The 22,304-nt window shown below is 41.1% G+C and overlaps 3 gene segments (V, D, J or C); 2 read left to right on the forward strand and 1 right to left on the reverse strand.

Moving 5' to 3' along the window:
• Positions 1–15,874: 15,874 nt before the first annotated feature.
• Positions 15,875–16,574, forward strand: LOC129433515 (Ig kappa chain V region 3547-like). The segment is given in 2 exon segments: positions 15,875–16,097; positions 16,201–16,574. Coding segments are annotated over 2 exon segments (375 nt in total).
• Positions 16,575–17,397: 823 nt separating this feature from the next.
• On the reverse strand, positions 17,398–19,510 carry LOC141364427 (Ig lambda chain C region-like). The segment is given in 3 exon segments: positions 17,398–17,720; positions 19,037–19,088; positions 19,469–19,510. Coding segments are annotated over 3 exon segments (417 nt in total).
• A 105-nt stretch (positions 19,511–19,615) lies between these two features.
• Positions 19,616–20,090, forward strand: LOC129433527 (Ig kappa chain V-III region PC 4050-like). The segment is given in 2 exon segments: positions 19,616–19,667; positions 19,771–20,090. Coding segments are annotated over 2 exon segments (372 nt in total).
• The last annotated feature ends 2,214 nt before the right edge of the window (positions 20,091–22,304 follow it).

A 22,304-nucleotide genomic window follows, 5' to 3' on the forward strand; every position in this document is an offset into this window, starting at 1 on the left:
TATACTTCATTCTGATTGGTCAGCCAGGACATTCTGAGTTTATTTATTCACCAACAACAATCACTAAACTGATAACAGATGCTCATCCAGGTACTGCGGGTCCTCTTGACTGGTATTAATTATATGATTTATCATGTAAACATAAACAAAAACCCTCCTAAAAAAATATATATATAATATTTAGCTCACATCACAAATTTGTAACTTACAGCCAAACAGAATATTAGTAAAAAATTTAAATAAAATTGAACCCTGATTACTCTGTTTAGTGTTTTATTTTAACAGTCAGTTTTTTGCCACAAATAAACAAAGTTTAGTAGTAGTACATTTTGAAAATATTTTAGCGAATAGATACAAAAATGTTATATTTAAATGTTTAATTTGATCATTTTTAAATGTCTCTAAAACTCTATCTGTTTGGTAACACTTTGCCGGTTTAAGTCTGATTATAAGTTATTGAACTGAACACTGAGATTAAATCACAATTAAACAGTATTGCATTAAAACTTCATCCCAGAGATACATCCCATTCCCACCCCAGTTACTCTTTCAGGCAGACGGTACACAGCCCTTAAAAATCAGCTTTTACCCAGTATGGCTATACAATCTTAAATGCCATGCAAGACTCATTGAAATCCTATAATTTGCATTCCCTATGAAATATTTACGTGGCGCCAAAGTGTAAATATCTGTGTATATACTTATCTTTTGTATTTTCCATTATGATTATTCTTATTATTATTGTATTGTGAGTGTGCACTCAATTTTATTGTACATCCCATTGTTAATGACAATATAGATTAAGGTTAAAAGTTTAATTTGAATAGGAATGAGAATGAAAGTTGTTCTTACTTTTGATGTTGTTGTGTTTCTCTCCTGAATCTGCTGTATCTCTGTCTGTATCTGTATATGTGATTATATGATATCTGCTCTTCAGCACATCACATCATTTGTTTATTTCTTTAGAAAGTTATTTTCATATTTCATTTCCTTATTTTTTGTGTATTGTCCACCTACCTTATTGTTATCTGTTGTTACTGTGAAAATAACAGCAGCCAAAGTGTAAAACAATGAGAGATCAGTTCTCACCTTATTTGCATATTGGTGTCAGCCAGGGTCAGTAAAATATAGTTAATAAAAGATAGATGAGGTTAATTCAGTGTATTTAATACATACATTTAAGGTGGGTTGCACCAACAAGGATTAGGCTTAAATCAAGGATGATTTGATCATTCTGTTGTACCAAACTTTATCTCTTGTTTAATTAAAAAAAAAAAATCAGGGCTACATTTTAATTCCCATTCTTATTCAGGTTTAAATTTTACAGTAAACCTAGATTATCTTTAATCCTGTTGATCCATTGCATTAAACTCTGATTTAAATCTCAATTGGGGATTAACTTTAAACTGAGCAAATGAGGAGGTTTAAATATACAAACATTTACAATTAAATTTGTTGCTAAATGATCAGAAACAGGTACCTTGTGTGTGGTGGCACGATTCAAAGATGTAGGCTATTTAGGCTTATTACAAATAAAATAGAGACATTTGGTGGCACGGTAACTTGGCTTGTCTGTTTTGAAGCGTCCAGTCCGGGATGTCGTCTTTATTTTACAGTCATTTAAAGAGTTCACACTTACAAATAAGTCAGATAGAATTAATGATATGCGTATTTGGCGTGCTGTCCGAGGAGAGGGCTCTGAGCTCGGCATTTGGCCCGAGCCCGGAGCACTCCTCAACAAAGAGAGGGCTCCGGGGTCTGTATTAGGCCCGAACCCAGAACAAACCCCCCCCCTATTTAGGTTAGAAAGTAACCAAGTAAGTGTGAGGAGACGGGGTGGTGGAGGGATGCTAAGAACTATCGAAGAACGTAGGTGAGTTGGCTGCATGTTTATATATACTTCCACTGATGCCGATCAGGTGGACGCCTGATTGCTGATTGTTGACAGCTGGTCGTAATTACTAGATCGATTGGCAGATTATTTGAACGTGCTCCTCTCTAACTTTGTTAATAAAACATCATTTAAAGAGTTCACACTTACAAATAAGTCAGATAGAATTAATGATATGCGTATTTGGCGTGCTGTCCGAGGAGAGGGCTCTGAGCTCGGCATTTGGCCCGAGCCCGGAGCACTCCTCAACAAAGAGAGGGCTCCGGGGTCTGTATTAGGCCCGAACCCAGAACACCCCCCAAAAATTGCAAACTAATGTCGGACAGCAGCCGGAGGTTGTATTGGTAGCCCCCCAAAAAACTTGCAGAAAGTGAAGTTGGAAAAATAAATTTTTTGTTGGAGGCAGAGCTCCTGCGGGAGCGGAGGAAACATCAGCGATGCAGCGGTAGAGAAATGATGTGAAATTAACCCCCCAAAAAAGTGAAGGGTAGGAGAAGGTATTTGCAAAATCGAGCGTGACTGTTCAACCGGGAGGGCTCTCGCAGCATCCGACGGGGCTTAATGCTCACAGCATCGGACGGGTAAGCCCCGCCAGCAGTTGAACAGGACACGCAGCGCGAGCGTGATTTGGGATCGAGTTTAGCCGTTCAACCGGGAGGGCTCTCGCAGCATCCGACGGGGCTTAATGCTCACAGCATCGGATGGGTAAGCCCCGCCAGCAGTTGAACAGGATGCACAGCGCGAGCATGATTTGGGATCGAGTTTAGCCGTTCGACCAGGAGGGCTCTCGCAGCTTCCGACGGAGCTAATGCTCACGGCATCGGATGGGTAAGCCCTGCCAGCAGTTGAACAGTAAGCTATTATGAACGGCACTAGCGTGATTGGGGATCGAGTTAAGCCGTTCGACCGGGAGGGCCCTCGCAGCATCCAACGGGAGCTTTGGAAGAAAATGCTCATGGCATCGGACGGATAGGCCCCGCCTGCAGTCGAAATGAGGGTGCCCACTGCATTCGGTCGGGAGGGTTCCACCAATGCTTCAAAGGGGGCTGGGACACGGGAAAAGCCCCTTGCCTCCTATTAATGGGGAACCCACGCCAACACGAATGGGAGCATCCGGCGACGTGCAAATCAGCACGAGTTGTGAGAATTAACGATTAATTGGTTAAGGCTTGTTACACGTGATGTGGAAGCGGCTGGATCTAAGCATGGGCCGGTAACCGTTTTCAAGGTATACTGACTGAGGTTTTAAAGGCTCGAGGTTTCAAAACCACTAACATTTCTGTGATACTATTTCTGAGGCATGAGGTGTGTTTATACAAAAATTATTAAATCATGTCATGTAATTGATTTGATGTTTACATTTAATATATATATATATATATATATATATATATATATATATATATATATATATATATATATATATATATATATATATTAGGCCTGGCAAACTCGACTCCTTTTAAGGATCCGGGTTATTGTGAGTCACTCACTAAAATGATCCGGGTTGTGTGAGTCACTTGAATCACTTGAGTCAGTATTGCTAAATCACCAAGGAAACTCAGTACAGACCCACTTGTAACCGGCTGATCCACGCGACTCGAGATTCTCCGAGCCGGAAACATTGCAGACTCGCAGACCATGGGACTCGCTCTACAGATCCACTAACCGGCTGATTCGCGTGGATCAGCCGGAGCCGGTTAGTGGATCTATAGAGGGACTGAAGTCTCCTCAAAAGCAAATCCACAACAAAAGCCTTTCACTTCTGAGATAACATGCTTATAGGTTTTAGGTTTGGTGTGTATGGTCGACCATTTAAAAAAATTGGCCAAATAATAATAGCATAATAATATAAAAAAAAAACTGTGTCCTGCTTATACAGCCCCCAGAGGCGGAGAGACAAATCGCGCTGATCAGCCGGTTACGGATCAGCCGGTTACGAGTTGAAAGATTCTCGAGTCAGAGCAGATCCGCGGGTCTCTTGAGTTTGCAATGTTTCCGGCTCTGAGTGAGAATCTCGGGTCAGTTCGCGGCTCGCATGGATCCGCAGGTCTCTCGAGTTTGCAATGTTTCCGGCTCTGAGTGAGAATCTCGGGTCAATTCGCGGATCCGCGGGTCTCTCGAGTTTGCAATGTTTCCGGCTCTGAGTGAGAATCTCGGGTCAGTTCGCGGCTCGCACGGATCCGCGGGTCTCTCGAGTTTGCAATGTTTCCGGCTCTGAGTGAGAATCTCGGGTCAATTCGCGGCTCGCGCGGATCCGCGGGTCTCTCGAGTTTGCAATGTTTCCGGCTCTGAGTGAGAATCTCAGGTCAGTTCTCGCGCAGATCAGCCGGTTACGAGTGGATCTGTAGTGCGAGCGAAGTCTCATCAGTAATGTTGAAAGAGGTTTGTGTGTGTGGTGGCGCTGTTTATGGTTTTACTTTGAATTGTAGTAGGACTCAACTGATCCGGGTAAATGACACTAGAGACTCGCGACTCATGAGTTAATTTAAAGATCCGGGTTAAAGATCCGAGTGAGTCGTGACTCAAACAGGTCTAATATATATATATTAAAGAATATTATAATTTAAGTGCTTTATTTTAACCTGGAATACACGTGTTGCTTAAAATAAAATGTATTGTCCAGTTGAAAAGTTGTTTGTATACACAGACATTTGAAAATAACATTTTAGTGTTGCTATGGCAATACCGCAACACTGAAATCGTGGTATTTTTGCTTGAGGTTATCATACTCTCAAAATCTCATACCGGCCCATGCCTAGCTGGATCTGTTGTAGATTTGAAAGTTTGATGACCAGCGGCCCAGGGTTTGAATTAGATTTTTGTGGAAGGCCTTTTTTTTTTTTACAGCTACGTCTATGCGGAAGGAATGGTTTGAAATAAGGGGGTCCACTGGGATGCCGGATTGAAGTAAAATAGATTGCCTGAATATTGTTGAGGATTTTAGTGGCTGCAGTAAATTTAGAAGCTGGGGGCCCTGTAGACATGAAACAGCGACCTTGATAAAACCGCCCTGAAACTTATTGAGGGAGCATTGTCGGTATACGATAGGATACACAGGGAGAGAAACCAGAATGGTGTAAAACAGACAGACCATTCAGTTATTTAAGGAAGGTCATCCATAACGGACCTCGTTGTGGCCTTAGCTGTTTAGGGAGATTTGATCTTCAAGCACGTAAATGATAACATAAGATAGAGGACATGCGGGATGAAAGGGTGGCCTTGCGGGATTATGCATAATACAACACAACGCATAATGTGGCCGAGTAGCGATAGCGGCTTGCATTTAGAACCATTTGGATTGTTTAAAAGTGTGGATGCGACCAGAATTATCCTGTCAATTTTATCTTTGGGTAGTGAGACTTGGAATTTTTACTGTTTAAAATGATGCCCAGAAATTCGATGGACATGGCTGGACCCCTGGTTTTATCTTGAGCGATTGGAATATCGAGCTCAGTGAAAACCCTTTGAATTGTGAGAAGGTCATATTAAGAAGTCATATTGCAGTTGAATGACGTAAGGAATTGCATAGTTGTTAAAGCGAATCCAGAAAATTGCTTATGGTAGCATATCAGAAGTCTTAGGCTGTTTTGCTACTAAAATACATTAACAGTGCCAACGTATGTAACTTTAAATGCAGGAGTGATGTCCACTTTGCCGGTTGAGCGTTGAACTGGCGTTTTTGATCAGTTATAACTTGGTCAATGCCATGATAGTGAAGAGAATTTCTTTGATGGCGTTTAACAGAAACCATGTCACTGCGATTTAAAATACAATCTGTATGAGATGACAGTAAATGCGTGTGCATATACTATAGCGCTTAGCCATTGTTGGGGACAAGTAGGGACGCTACTAACTTAACTACATGTTTTCTGTAGTTGGACGGTAGTTTAGATACTTTTAAAACGGTTTAGCTTTAGCAGTAGTGAAAAACATCTGCCAAGTAGCAGTGACCAAATGCAACATGTGTGTTGTGGTTCCACAATAACTTTTGCACTGAGTGCCGCAGTGTCTTTTGTAGTTCACAAATTTAGGTTGTTCATTACTGCTCTATTGTTACGTCACGCGGCTTTGCGGAGATCATCAGATAATTACGTACAGAAAGTGCAGAAGTAAAGTCGACAGTCATATTGTCCGTGGTAGAAGTGAGGCATGACGGCAGAACCTAAAGATGTAAAGATGAATTGCCCATGGCCATATTTGTTCAGGTTCATGTCTTTTTAAGAAACACAGTAAAGCAAACACGTTCGTAAGTAAATTGTGCAAACCAAAACATTTGTCTGTCTGCGTCAAAAACTTCAGGTAACTTAGCCTACATGCGAGTGAGTAATCACTGTTTTAAATTAATCCTTCCTGTTTAATACATGGTAACGTTGCATGTTTTAATAAACGCTGTTGAATATAACTGTCTATAGCAATACGATTGTCTATACATTTTAAGTTAAATGTTGACTTACATTTTGCCCATCGGTAATCTCTTCAATTCTAGGATAAACAGCACGGCAGCTTACTGTTGTCGAACATGTACTATTCGGAGTGCCCATGCTTATTTTAGCTTGTCGGATGCATCCGAAGGAAACTGTTCTGGATACAGTCTACCGGTGGCTTGGTAACCGTTGTATCAGTATGCGTGCTGTCAGGAATGTGCATACTCATTAACAACACGGTCTCAGTTCAGTGTAATGTTGAAGTAACTGGGAGCTGTAATGAAATGTCTTTATGGTAAATAGATTATGCAGTGGAATATTGTCTTATTTTGAGTCAGAGTGACTGTTAAGCACACCTGAAATCGAGTAACGTTAGATCATGCTGTTTGGAGACGCCATTGTTTTAAAAATGATTCAGTCCAATTTGGAGGAATGGTTCGACCTGTTCGCTTTAAACAAATCGTTCTCTTGAACTTAATCTTTTTAAGCAGGCATCATTAATTGTCACGAAAGGCTTTTTGTCTTTCAGCGTCACTGGGTTTAAACGCTGCTCGAGACTGGGCAATAAATACAGATGCTTTTTCGAAGCTTCAAATCAGTTACAGTAAATTAATTGTTTTGACAAAAAGATTCACCATTTCAACAAACTCGAAAAACACCTAAATATGGCGCCACCTGCTGGTGAAAACGTTGTAAAAGTGACGAGATTTTAGTCCAAACGTTTACACGTCATACACATCATTGCAAATATTTTCTAAAAATATGTTTAAGAAAAGATGTATTTAACTTAAGCAAAAACCCATAACTTTACTTGGTGGCTTAAAAAGATAATTAAAACGAACTCCCCTTTAATTATGCACATGTTGGTCATTAAATCTGTCTATAAAGCTGTCATGCGAAGCCGGGAGCGCACCAGGCTACCGCCACTTGACCGAGCCCGAGACTGCCTGAGGGAGGTGGCCTGAGCTCGATTGCAATAGAACTGTCTGTGGCACAGTCTGAGCGAACACAAGTATCTCGGAACCGATCGCGCAACCCGTCCGGGAAGCAAAGCAATCTGCGCATGCGCCTTGGTCGATGACATTGATCATAAGTTTTCACAACGCATGATCACCATGCCAACTGAGAAACTCTGCATTCAAAAACATATGCGCAGCCGTCGCTCCCCCGGCCTGCATGAGAACAAAAAACTTATTATACGAGCGCAATGGTGATGACGCGAGACTGCTCAAGTGAACCGGGGTTTGATTTACTCAAGTGACGGTAAAACCAGACCGATGCTGCGGGGGGCGCCGGTATTCAAATACGATCGCAGTCAGGATCGGACCGCAGCAAGCGAGCCTAGTACCCCAAGAAAAAAGCAGGTAGCGGAGGCAGCCTCACGCTTGTGGGGATAGGGTGGAAGAAGGGAGGTAAGGAAGAAAATAAGGCGTCCGGGCCTGTGACGGCAGCGGAGGCAGCCTCGCGCTACAGTCGGGCCACGGACAGAGGAGAGAATTATACAGATAGAGAAGCTTGTGCTGGCTGAGTCTGTGCCACTGATGGAGGCATGCTCACACAGAGTAAAGGAAGCTGTGGTGAGGGGTTCAGTGGAAATTTAGAGTTAATTCCCCTTTTTCCTTGTCATGGATTCAGCCGCTGCCAGGCCCTCCGGCCATGCTAAGAACTATCAAAGAACGTAGGTGAGTTGGCTGCATGTTTATATATGCTTCCACTGATGCCGATCAGGTGGACGCCTGATTGCTGATTGTTGACAGCTGGTCGTAATTACTAGATCGATTGGCAGATTATTTGAACGTGCTCCTCTCTAACTTTGTTAATAAAACATCATAACAAAGACATCTTTTGTAATTTCACGGAAAAGAGTCCAATTGCTCGAGAAAAACATTAAAGCACCAGTGACAGGTAACCAATATTTAATAATAATAATAATAATAATAATAATAATAATAATAATAATACGTTACATTTATATAGCGCTTTTCTGCAGCACTTAAAGCGCTTTACATATGAAAGGGGGATTCTCCTCAACCAGCACAAATGTGCAGCATCCACCTGGATAATGCGATGGCAGCCATATTGCACCAGAATGCCCAACACACACTAACTTATTAGTGGAGAGGAGACAGAGTGATATAACCAATTATTATATATGGGGATGATCAGTAGGTCAATGGGCAAGTTTGCCAGGACGCTGGGGCACACCCCTACTCTTTTTCGAATGACATCCTGGGATTTTTAACGACACAGAGAGTCAGGACCTCGGTTTAACATCTCATCCGAAAGACGGTGCTTTTTGACAGTATAGTGTCCCCATCACTATACTGGGGTGTTAGGACCCCCTGCTGGTCTCACTGACACTTCTACCAGCAGCAACCCGGTTTTCCCAGGTGGTCTCCCATCCAAGTACTGACCAGGCTCAGCCCTGCTTAGCTTCAGTGGGCAAGCTGTCTTGGGCTAAAGGGTGATATGGCTGCTGGCCACATCACCAGACCACATATCCAGCCACACTGCTCCATTAGTCAATACAATAGATTGTTTTAATGAAATGTCAAATAATTATTTCAAATGTATTAATTTATGATTTATTTAGAATTAACCCATTATATTACCGATATATGGTGGTGATTTATAATCATAAAATTACTTATGAGCTTTCCCAGCAAGCATTTCAACATTGATTCACCGTCGAATCAACAGCAAGGACAAGATTGAATCAACATTGAATTACCTTTTGATTTTGCAAATCTATTTATTGATTTTTAAGCATTTTATTAACCTTTTGCAACCATTTTAAAGGTGGGTCATATGCCTGCTGGGCTGTCTGCATAAACTGTTTATTTCCTTTTTTACTAACAATATCAATATTGTTGCTGTTTACTTACACCTGTATTCATGTCATAAATAATCACAATTCATAATGGAAGACACAATATACCACATGAAGGTTTAAATAAAGATTTCTTAATTTGTGTTTAAAATTAAGTAGTGCAACACAACTTGAATTAAAATAAAACTGGGATTAACAAACCCAAGATTTAGCTCTAAACTCTTAATATAACAAACTTATGCTAATGTATCTGGGATGTGTATGAAGAGCAAGCCTGGCATACCCAAAACTTCATTTTAGTTTTACATGTACTCTTTGTCTTTTCAATAATTCTTAAAATTAATTATGTAAATATACAAATATTTTTGTGCTATACAAATAATTATTATTGTATTTGAAAATTATTGTAATTAGAAAACACTTCTTCAGGTTGAAACTTTTAACATTACTCCTATTGTCTAATTTCTTGAGTATTGTATCACACATTTAAAGCCAAAAAATATGTTGTTTTAGCCAAAAACATACTTTTTACTCTGTGCTTTTTAATGTATTGTTTTCTCATTGTATTTTCCTATTTTCTTATCATTGTCCATTGGGGTTGGGGTTAGAATCACTTTCTGTTACATTTTTAGACATCCAAACCCCAACTCTACCCAGCACACATGTTGTTTGACTCAAACCAGGGGCGTAACTATCGGTAAGCAGGGTAAGCGTTGCTTACGGGTCCGGACCAATCAGGGGCCCGCCCGACTGGAAGAATTTGATTGACAGTCGGCGGGCCCTATCACATATTCGTAACTATCCGCTGTTCCCAGGCTTTCTCATGGGTTTTCAATAGGCTTGTTCGACTTCATGCGGCGCCACAAGAACCGGCAGCTGGATGACGTCAAAGTTCCGCGAAAGCGATTTAAAAGCAAACTCCTCCTTATGGTTTCGCGAATCACTCTCGCGGTAGTTTGACGTCACCCGGCTGTCAATTCTTATGGCGCATGAAGTCGAACAAGCCATCGCCCAATGAAATCAACGCTAGCGATAGAGCCCAACCAATCACAGCCCAGAGTTTTTGTGCACGTTTGAAATCGGCTGGTTTGTATCTTTTGGTTTCTTAGCACAAACAAGAAACGATAACACTTTAAATACCCAAACACTACACAAGACACCTAAAGCAAAGCACAGAGTGCAGCAATAAGTAAACACATGATTTTAAATGGTATGGATCGATCCTGCGTATGTAATGATTGAGCTGTGTTTTTGTCTGAAGTTTAGAGCTGCTGAGAACTGAAGCCCGGAAAATGCCGCTATAAATTATAATGTGGTTATAATGTAAGCCTATAGCCTATAATGTAAGTGAGCATCTTTTTTATGTATTTAGACCTAGATGTGTGTGTGTAGTCATAGCAGTGAGTAACAATATGTTATAACCCGCGTCCTGCGAGTGTCGAGCGTCGCCACGGTGCGGCTGTGAGGCTCTCAAAGGATGACCTCCGCATCAATGTGCTGAACCGGCCAGGGGATTCGTCCTCCGGCTCTCAGCCTCCTTGTCCACAGCCGGTAGAGGTTCCAATGGAGACTGCAGCGTCGTGTTCTGCGATGTCTGTAGAATCTGTTGTGCCTCCCTCCGGGTCCACAGCATCCGCAACATCCGAGGGTGGGCCCCCTCCGCAACATCCGAGGGTGGGCCCCCTCCCTCTGAAGTGGACCCCGATGTCCTTCCTCCTTCTGGTCGGGTTGCGACGCCGGAGTTCGATCCTGAGATGGTGGCCATGCTATCTCGAGCGGCGGAGACCATAGGGTTAGAGTGGGTTAACCCCCCTCAGCCCGAACCGTCCCGTCTGGATGATTGGTTCTTTGGAGCTGCCCGAGGTTCACAGCACTCTCCTACAGTGCCTTTCTTCCCCGAGGTGCATGAGGAGCTGACGAGAACTTGGAAGTCGCCGTTTTCTACCAGATTGCGGCCGTTTCCGCCCTCCCCCCTCACCTCCCTCACCAGCGGAGCCGCTAAGGATTATACAGGGTTCCCTCCCGTGGAGCGGGGGGTTGCGATGCAGCTGTGTCTGGCCACCACTCCCTCCTGGAAGGACCGCCCAACCCTCCCCTCCTGTGCTTGCAGACAGTCGTCCGGTTTAACGGGCGCTGCCCACCAGGCATGCGGAGAGGCGGCTTCAGCCCTGCACGCAATGGCGTTGCTGCAGGTTTGTCAAGCTAAGGCCTTGAGGGATCTGCACGTTAGAGGACACGAGTCGTCTGTCCTCTCGGAGCTCCGGGCTGCCACTGATCTGGCTTTCCGCGCTACGATGGTGACAGTGCAGGCAATTGGTCGTGCCATGTCCACGCTGGTGGTCCAAGAATGCCACCTATGGCTGTGTCTAGCGGACATGTCAGATGCGGAGAAAAACAAGTTCTTAGACGCTCCAGTGTCCCAGACCGGTCTCTTCGGCGAGTCGGTGGAGTCTTTCGCCCAGCAGTTCTCCGCCGCCCAGAAGCAGACGGAAGCGATCGCTCAGGCTTGGCTTCAGCTCCCCAGCCCGTCTCGTTGGGTTTTACGCACAGTCGGTTATGAAATACAATTCAACTGGCACACACCCAAATTCTCGGGCATTCGTTTCACCTCGGTGAAAGCGTCCGATGCACATGTACTGCATGCAGAAGTCGAAGTCCTGCTGGCGAAGGACGCGATTGAGCCGGTCCCTCCAACCGAGATGAGGTCAGGCTTTTACAGCCCATATTTCATAGTACCCAAAAAAGGCGGTGGTTTACAACCGATTTTGGATTTGCGCGTACTGAACAAATCTCTTCAGAAGAGATCTTTCAGGATGTTAACACCGAAGCAAATATTCAATTCAATTCGTCCCCAAGATTGGTTTGCAGCAATAGGCCTGAAATACTTTACTTTCATGTGTCCATTCTCCCTCGTCACAGGCCGTTTCTCCGCTTTGCGTTCAAGGGGCGGGCATATCAGTATAAAGTTTTACCATTCGGGCTGTCTCTCTCTCCCGTGTGTTCACGAAAGTAGTGGAAGCGGCGTTTAAGCCCCTGAGAGAGAGCTGTGTTCGCATATTGGCTTACCTCGACGATTGGCTTATAATAGCGAATTCTCGGTGGACCCTTTGCAAGCACAGAGACTTAACGCTTTGGCATCTCGTCCGTTTGCGTCTTCGGGTCAACTGGGAAAAGAGCAAACTCTGCCCCACGCAGAGGATCTCTTTTCTCAGGATGGAACTGGACTCGATTGATTTATCGGCGCGTTTAACAGAAGAGTGCATCCAGTAAATTCTGACTTGCCTCGGTTCATTTTGAGGGAAGAATGCGGTCCCGCTGAAACAATTTCAAAAGGCTCCGAGGGCATGTGGCAGCAGCCGCAGCTGTGACACCGCTCGGGCTGCTCCATATGAGACCGCTTCATGGTTGGCTTCATGATCAAGTCCCGAGGAGTGCGTGGCGCCGGCATCCATCGTCTAACCATTACACATGCGTATCGCCTAACATTCCCCCAGTGGTCAGACCCCGCGTTTCTCAGGGCCGGTGTGTCCATGAGACAGGTTTCTCTGCATTCTGTTGTCCACACAGATGCGTCCGACACAGGCTGGGGAGCCACGTACGACGGGCTTGCAGCTTCAGGGGTGTGGACAGCACCCCAGCTGCACTGGCATATCAATTGCTGCGAGTTGTGGGCTGTATATCTGGGACTTGTACACTTCGCTACGGAGCTGCGAGGGAAGAATGTACTAGTACGCTCCGACAACATTGCGACCATTGTGTATATCAACCGTCAAGGCGGTTTGCGCTCTCGTCACCTGTCGCATCTACATCGTCATCTCCTCCTTTGGAGTCAGATGCATCTGAGGTCCCTTCGTGCCATTAACATCCAAGGTTCGCTCAAAACAGCGGCAGATGCGCTTTCCCAAGCTGTGCGCCCCAGCGAATGGCGACTCCACCCCCAGACGGTTCAGCTAATTTGGAAGAAGTTCGGTCGTGCGCAGATAGATCTGTTTGCGTCGCCAGACAATACCCACTGTCGCCTATTCTATTCACTAAAGGAGGGCAGCCTCGGCGTGGATGCGTTGGCACACAGCTGGCCGCGGGAGATGCGCAAATAAGCATTCCCCCCAGTGAGCTTAATTGCACAGACGCTGTGCAAGGTCAGGCAGGACGAGAAGAGCCTTTTTCTGGTCGCACCTTACTGGACAACCAGGAATTGGTTTCCAGAACTGATGCTCCTCTCGACAGCCCCTCCCTGGCGGATTCCCCTGAGGAAGGACCTTCTTTCTCAGCGAGGGGGCACGTTATGGCACCCGCACCCCGACCTGTGGGATCTCCATGTATGGTCGTTGTTATGTGCGCGCAAGGTTTAGGTGATTTATCGCAAGCGGTATCTAACACCATCGCCGCAGCACAAGCGCCGTCCACAAGACAGGCTTACGCGCTTAAATGGAACCTATTCGTCACCTGGTGCTCTTCGCAACGCGAGGACCCCCGAGAATGCCCCATTAATATCGTGCATTCATATCTTCAACACCATTTGGAGCATAGGCTGTCACCCTCCACCATTAAAGTTGATATCGCCGCTATATCTGCTCCGTGCCCTCCCTCTATTCCTCCCTGGGACCTGTCCATGGTGCTGAAAGCTCTGCAGGGACCCCCGTTCGAACCTTTGCAGTCTGTGATCTTAAGTTTTTATCAATGAAAACTCTGACCCTGCTAGCATTGGCCTCCGTGAAGAGAGTAGGGCAGAGGTCCCCAACCACCGGGTCGCGACCCAGTACTGGGTCGTGGACAAGTTGCCACCGGGTCGCAAGAACGTCCCGAATTTTTTTTTTATAATAGCCACGTAATAGCTTAATCGGGTATTTTGTACTTTAAGTGCCGACTTCAAATAACATTGATCATTTCCACTTTTGTACAGAGCCTCTCTCTCTCTACCAACGCATCAGCGATCACATTGCTGTCATAGTTTGAGCATACAGTACTTCTAAAACACAATCGATCTAAGAATTGCGGAGGTATGACTTTATGAATCATTTGCAAATGTACGTCGCAATGATGTACATATGCGGAGACGTTCAACTGTGTGACAGGGCAAATGACTGAAAAGTAATTATTTTATTCTTCTTTAAAACAACTTCAGAATTATCCATCGATCGTAGCACTATGATCAAAATAAACTATTAGGCTAATAATATTTTAACGGCTACACTTTTAACGTAGGTTTGAAAGGAACCTAAACTTGTCAATCATCATTAATCATGGTAAACGTGAGTCTCCGTGCCTCTGTGCCCAGCCGAAATTCTTCTGGCATCTCTCCTCCTTCACTGCATTTTTCTTCTCTTCTGTTACTTGGAATTGGGTCTCAAGCCTGACCAAGATTCGAGCTGCCTTCGAGAACAGCAAGCCAAGTTCGTTTAGGTTCCATTAATTATTTAGACTAAATGGGCAGGCAAACTAGTAAAAACAATCAAAGTAAAAAACAATTCGCCAAAATATGGTTTTACACGTCTATAGAAAATATACTATAGCCTAAATAAAGCTTGTTAGGTTGTTATCTTTTCTTCCGTTTAAAACGTACATTTCGAAAAGGAGGATTTTCAGCACGTTTGAACAGCAACTCAGCGACCCCAACCCCCCCCCCCCCATCTCACCCCCCGGTCCGCGAAATATTTTTAAAGCTGAAACCGGTCCGTGGTGAAAAAAAGGTTGGAGACCCCTGGAGTAGGGGACCTACATGCATTCTCTGTTGACAATTCGTGTCTTCAGTTTGGTCCTGCTGTCTCGAGCGTAACACTCAGACCCAGACCAGGCTACGTGCACAAAGTTCCCACCACTCCCTTCAAAGATCAGGTGGTGAGCTTGCAAGCGCTGCCCCCGGAGGAGGCAGACCCAACCATGGCTTTGTTGTGGAGCTTGTGGACAAACAACAGACCTCAGAATAAAACATTACATAAGTGAATGTAGATAAGACAATGGATGTCCAGGTGTGATTCTGTATCCAAGTATCTGTGACACTTACATCAGATTACAATTCTGAAACCCAGTGGATCAGTAGGCATGAGATAGGACTGAATGTCATTGATCTAAACAAGTTTGATCTGTGATAGAGGAGTTCAGTAGAGATGTGTGAGATCTGAAAGTGTGAAGTTACACAGGTCTGAATGTGATGGAAACTGTTAGTAATGATCTGATGATGATGATGTGATGATGTTTGTTTGTGTACTGACACTATTGAGATTATGACAGTGCGTCTTGAAAAGGTTTAGTTGAAGGCTTGGGTCTCTGAAAACAAACATCTGAGACACACATAGGACAGATCATCTAAAATCAGTCAAAGTTTAATTCAGTGGTGGAAGCAGAATGGGACAGATGGGTGGGCATGAATTAAGTTGAGGTAGGCCTGAATCTTTGGGTGTCCCGAAATCAATAACGAATTTAGGGCTGGGTTTTCCGAAACCTTCTTAACGCTACGTCATTCTTATGTTACACTGTACCTTATCGCGGTGGTTTTCAAACTGGGGGCTGCGATCGGGGGCCCAGTTTTATAACATTTTATAAAATATATTTATTGCTCATGAATTCTGTGTAATTAAAACCTTAAAAAATAAGGATACTAACCAACAGCACAACTTTGTATAATTTAATGTTTTGTTTGATTATAATGTTAAGTTGGAGAACAGTTTGTTTGTCATAAATTTTCTTTGGGGGGCTGTGAATGAATGCACCATACACTGTGAAAAATGAAATGAAAAGGTCTGTTCAGGTAAACGATGTAAATGAAGTGAGAGTGAGTTTGCATTGTGTTGTCATGCTTCAGTGATGTGTGAGTGTTTATAGTGCTGTGAGTTTAACACTTCATGACTGAGATCAGAACAGAACAGAATCTTCATCATCACACAAACCAAAAGAACAACAATGACTTTCATCATCATCTTCATCTGGACACTTACAGTCTTTACTCAAGGTTTGTGTTGTAACATTTTTAACATCATCATTAATTCATTGAAGAGTGAAATATTGATGTGTTTCAGTGTTGTCTTATATTTCATTCTTGTTGTTTCTTTCAGTGTGTAGAGGACAGTACACTCTTACTCAGAGTCCATCAATAACAGTTCAACCAGGACAACAAGTTCAAATAAACTGTAAAGTCAGCAGTAATGTCTATTCAGATAGTTATGGGCCTCGACTCAGCTGGTACTTACAGAAACCTGGAGAAGCTCCTAAACTCCTCATATATCTTGCAACAAGCCGTCAGTCAGGAACTCCATCAAGATTCAGTGGCAGCGGATCAAACACAGATTTCACTTTGACCATCAGTGGAGTTCAGACTGAAGATTCAGGAGATTATTACTGTCAGAGTTATCACAGTAGTGGTGATGTGTTGACACAGTGATCAAGAGTGATACAAAAACCTCTGACAGTCAGACTGTACAGTGAATGAACTCATACACCTGACAGATACTGCAGATGATGATGCTGATAGTTTATTTCACTTACAGCTGATTTATTTTGTACTATAGTTTATTTAAATGAAAACTTTATAGATACTGATACATTTAATTATTTATTTATTTATTTATTCTGATAATTGTAAATCGTATCATTAATTAAAACAACTTCAACATGGATGATTTATATAATTATTGTCCTATAGTTTAATTTTACAATATTTAACTGATGCTGATTTATTTTTTACTATAGTTTATTTAAATGAAAACTTTATAGATACTGATACATTTAATTATTTATTTATTTATTTATTCTGATAATTGTAAATCGTATCATTAATTAAAACAACTTCAACATGGATGATTTATATAATTATTGTACTACAGTTTAATTTTACAACATTAAATGATGATAATCACTCATATAACATCAGTAAGAATCATTCATTCAACAACTGTAAGACAGATACTGAAGGAGTAACATGAGAATCAAACTAAACACACCAAACACTTCATGTTCAAGGTTCTTCATGCATTTCATTTGACTGACAGTTATGTAAATTTACTTCATCTGCAGGTGTTTTCATGCTTCATTGAGTCAGGTTTATTTATAAAATGTGAGCTTTCATATTCACAACAGACAAAATGAGTCAAAGACATAAAGATAGAATCTGATTTTATTTGATGAATTGTCACACAATCATGAGTGAATGAATAAAGCAGACATAGACTTGTGTTGTTTGTGAAAAGAGATGTGAGATGAGAGAGAGAAACACAGTTAGTCTTGATGTGAGACAGAGGAGAGAGTGAGTGGATCTACTGTGAACACTGATCTCTCCTCAATTCTCCAGTGACTTTATCACGCTGGTCTTTCTGTGTGAGCTCACAGCTGACTGAGATCACTGAGCTCCACTCCTGCTCAGAGAGAGTCAGACTGCTGCTCCAGCTGTACAGACCGTCCTTCTCCAGGAGAGCAACACTGCTGTACTGAGACCTGCTGCTGATCCCGTCCACCTTCCAGTTCAGACTCCAGTCTGAGGGGAAGCCCTTGTTGGCCACACACATCAGTGTTGCTGCTTGCTTTCTGGAAATCTCTTCACTGGACGGCGGCAGGACGCTCACTTTAGGGGGACTGTTGGCTGACAATCACATCAATAGTCAATAACTCACACAAGAATCTGTGTTAAACATAAAATATCTTGATAATAAATAATAAATATTTTGATTCATATAAATTTTCTCTTTTGAGGTAACAGCTCATGTTTACAGTGTTTGGCTTTAAATATTTGATTTCACTAAAATATTGTTTTTCAGGATTGAATGTTTTTTCTTGTAAACAATAATGATAACACTTTATTTTACAGTGCCTTACACATTAAATGTAATTGTTATAATAATAACAGTAAATTCTGCATAATTATATGCAACTAACCCTAAACCAAACCCGAATCCTGTACTAAGTAATTGTTGTTAATCATTATTACTTAGTACTTAAATGTTTAATTACACTGTAACAGTGACTTTGTAAAATAGTACAAATAACTGCAGTTATAACATATTTACAGTTTAATTATAATATGTAATATGTAAATAATATAAATATATTAAATCTAAATAATGTAAACATGTTGTACAGAATACAAGTTTGACATGTGCTTCTGTTAACACTTTTAACTTAAATTTTAGTTTTAGGTGAATATAAACGCATTCATATTACAGATAAAAAACAAAATATTTTAATTTGCCTAAATACACATGAACACATTTATAAACGAGTGCAGTTTAAAGAATTTACCTTACAGTTCACAATAAACTATTCATAAATATTAATGTTTTTGTAACTCAATTTACATTTGTTGCTCCATATAGTTAAAATCTCATAATAAACTCAATAATAAATTGAAGCTGCACTTTGTTAACAGAATGTTGAGTCTAAACAGGATAAGATTAGGGTCCAAATGAATGTTATAAAATTTGCAACAAATTTTGGAAACAGATTGAAAAATTTGACAAACTTTATGAACAAATGAATATTAGTCACACATTACATTATACCAAAACACTACAGTCAAAATTTTAAGGTAATCACAATATATTATTAATACGTAAATTATAATCAACAGCCTTTCGTGCATTAAAGGATTTTAACTGCACAACCGCCCAACGTGATGAGGAGTGCATTAAATCCTTTAATACATAGCAGGCCATTGATTTTAAGTTAAAACTAGTATTTCTCTTTACAGTGCAGTATTTGACTGAATGGCTACAAATATTTTCAGTTACTGTGCACTAAACAATTTTATTTTATACTTTCCAGCCAATCAGAATCAACAATTCCCACAGACCATGGAATAAACTTAAATAAAGTGAATTACATATATTCTGTAATATCTGATGTTTATATTTAGAAACAGTTATTTATTGTATTAAAATTATTATTGTATTATTTACTTACTGCCAACATCCAGTCTGGTGCCGCTGCCGAATGTGTACCACAGTGATACAAACTAATAGAGCGACTGTACAAAAACCTCTACACACTTGACTGAACACAAACTACAGCAGAATATACAAGACATCACACAACACAAACAACTATTGTCACAAATGCTAAGCACAAAACTATAAAATCTTTTCATGTTTGTTATCAATGTATTTTCTGCAGTTTTCACTCAATTTCTTTTAGTTTTCATTTTGTGTTGTGTGAACACTTTATAACTCTTCAACTGGCATACACACAAACCTGAAGCTTTAGACAAATTAATTCTGAACATTTTGGACATTTGTTTTTACTTTTATTCAAAACATATTTATATACAATTGCCTTATTCAGAATATTTCTTGCATGCAAGTCCACATTGAATAATGATAGTGTATTAGTCTGTACGAGCAGAAGTTTCCTGTCGTCTTCTTTGCATTGTGTTGTCATGCTTCAGTGATGTGTGAGTGTTTATAGTGCTGTGAGTTTAACACTTCATGACTGAGATCAGAACAGAACAGAATCTTCATCATCACACAAACCAAAAGAACAACAATGACTTTCATCATCATCATCTTCATCTGGACACTCACAGTCTTTACTCAAGGTTTGTGTTGTAACATTTTTATCATCATCATTAATTCATTGAAGAGTGAAATATTGATTTGTTTCAGTGTTGTCTTATATTTCATTCTTGTTGTATCTTTCAGTGTGTAGAGGACAGTACACTCTTACTCAGAGTCCATCAATAACAGTTCAACCAGGACAACAAGTTCAAATAAACTGTAAAGTCAGCAGTAGAGTGTATAATGGTAATGAGTTACACTGGTACTTACAGAAACCTGGAGAAGCTCCTAAACTCCTCATATATTGGGCCTCAAGCCGTCAGTCAGGAACTCCATCAAGATTCAGTGGCAGCGGATCAAACACAGATTTCACTTTGACCATCAGTGGAGTTCAGACTGAAGATTCAGGAGATTATTACTGTCAGAGTGCTCACTGTGCTAGTGGCTATGTGTTGACACAGTGATATAGAGTGATACAAAAACCTCTGTCAGTCAGACTCACAGTGACTGCACTCATACACCTGACAGTAGATGCAAAGTCAAAACTTTATGTAATGTGATTAATTACTTATGTACTTTTTATTTTTGTAATGCTTTATTCAAAAAAGTCGATGGGCCCTATCATACACCTGGCGCAATGCACAACGCAACTGTCTTTTGCTAGTTTTAACCCGGCGCAGTGATTATTTTCACGTTTAGCGCCACATTATTTAAATAGCATATGCATTTGCACCCAGTTGTGTGCCCATGGGTGTTCTGGTCTTAAAACGAGGTGTGTTCAAGCGCATTGTTGACGCATTACTATTTTGAGGCAACTAAAATAGACTATATTGAGCAACAAAAACCTGGTCTAAAGTCTTAAGTCAATGGTGCAATTTTAATTTTTGTTATTTAAAGAGCGCGTTCGTAATACGGGACGACAATGCGTGCTTGCTTATTACACACATGGATGCGTAGCCGAACACAATTAATTTTATAACATGAAAAATTAAAGGAATAAAATGTAAATGAGTATTATTGAGTCTCTTGGACATAAATGAGCACCAATTATGAGACATTAGAAGGCGTAAAGAGCTGCTTCACCTGCAGCCCGGTAAGTAATACATTTTTTTTCTTTAAACAACTGCAAATAATGCATGTATTTTTAAATGTTTTTTTAAATGCTACCCCACAGATTTATTGTATATGATGACTTTTTACCTGCGGATATGATGAGATGAGAAACATTTTTAAGTAATGCTTTAAAAAAATTCATGGTGCTGTCCGAGTGCTGAAACGGCTCTCCGCACATTTGTAAATTCTTTATCTCCTGTTTGTTACAAATAAAGTATTTTTAGAGCAAAAACCTTTTCTTACATACTGGTAAATTATATATTTTTTTTTTCTTGGCCCGCCACCACCCCCCCTCTTCGGAGGACAACTTTATTTTTTAATAAAGCAAATTATTTACACAATACATTATAATATAGACAATAGATTTTTATACAGTGCATTATTCGTCCTACCATAACCATTCAAGCAGTTTAGTGAAACCCTGGGTACATGGGGGGGGGGGGGGGATTGTAGCACCACATACCTAGTGTAACATGTAACATATACGACAAACAGATAACAGAGACAAGACAATTGACAGTTGCTACAAGAACATGTTATTGATGGTTGGTTGAGTATAATGATCTTGAGTAAGCTCTATACATTAATCTGAGGTTCACATTCGTTACTTTGAAAAGGGTTGGGGGAAAAAAAAAATGTTATGCATGAGCATGAATAGTGTGTTCCTATGAAAGACAATAAATAAACTTACATAACAGAAGATGGAAAATGGAGATATGTGAATGGTAATGTAAATGGTAATGTACGCGGCTTGTAGTTATGTTTTTGTGTTAAGAAATGTTAATAATGGGGACCAGATGTCTTCAAAAGCAGATATCTGCTTCCTTCTGTATGCATTATGTTTTTCGATTGAAATGTGTTCTGAAATTAAATTTATCCAATGATTGATGTTGCAAGATTTCTTGGATTTCCAGTTTTGAAGAACTACTTTCTTAGCGACAGCTAGAGAGATGAGCAATGGATTCCTGTATTTTTGTGAGATTTTGATTTCAGAGAGGTCGCCTATGAGACAGAGTTTTGGAGATAGTGGGATTCTGTGACTCAGGACAGTGGATAGTGTCTCAGTGACTGTAACCCAAAATGAATGAACTGGTTGGCATTGCCATATGGCGTGCAAATAGTCATCTATGCTGCCTGAAGTGCATTGTGAACAAATGTTGGTGTTGTGTAGGCCCATTTTGAACATTTTACTTTGGGTGATGTGAGTTCTGTGAATGACTTTATATTGTATAAGCTGCAGGTTTGTGTTATCGGTCATGAAAAATGTGTTCCTACAGATTTGTTCCCAGTACTCAGGGATTATGGTAAATTATTTTTTGATGATATTGGAGAGCCATACATTTACAGCAATTAAAAGCCTGCTTTTTTTACTTCCATGACTAAAAGAAAACGGGTTTTAAAGGTTTTAATAAAAAATAACAATTTCAATACAAGTGAAAAACAATACAATTGTTTAGCATTAACCTTAAACTGGGCGTCCTCTTCCTCCGCTTAGTTTTTCAGTTTACAAAGTCCGTCATCTAAATAAGGATTAGACATAACACCAGCGCAACTGGCTTTTAAAG

The sequence above is a fragment of the Misgurnus anguillicaudatus genome, chromosome 6, assembly GCF_027580225.2.
Source record: "Misgurnus anguillicaudatus chromosome 6, ASM2758022v2, whole genome shotgun sequence".
Lineage (NCBI taxonomy): Eukaryota > Metazoa > Chordata > Actinopteri > Cypriniformes > Cobitidae > Misgurnus > Misgurnus anguillicaudatus.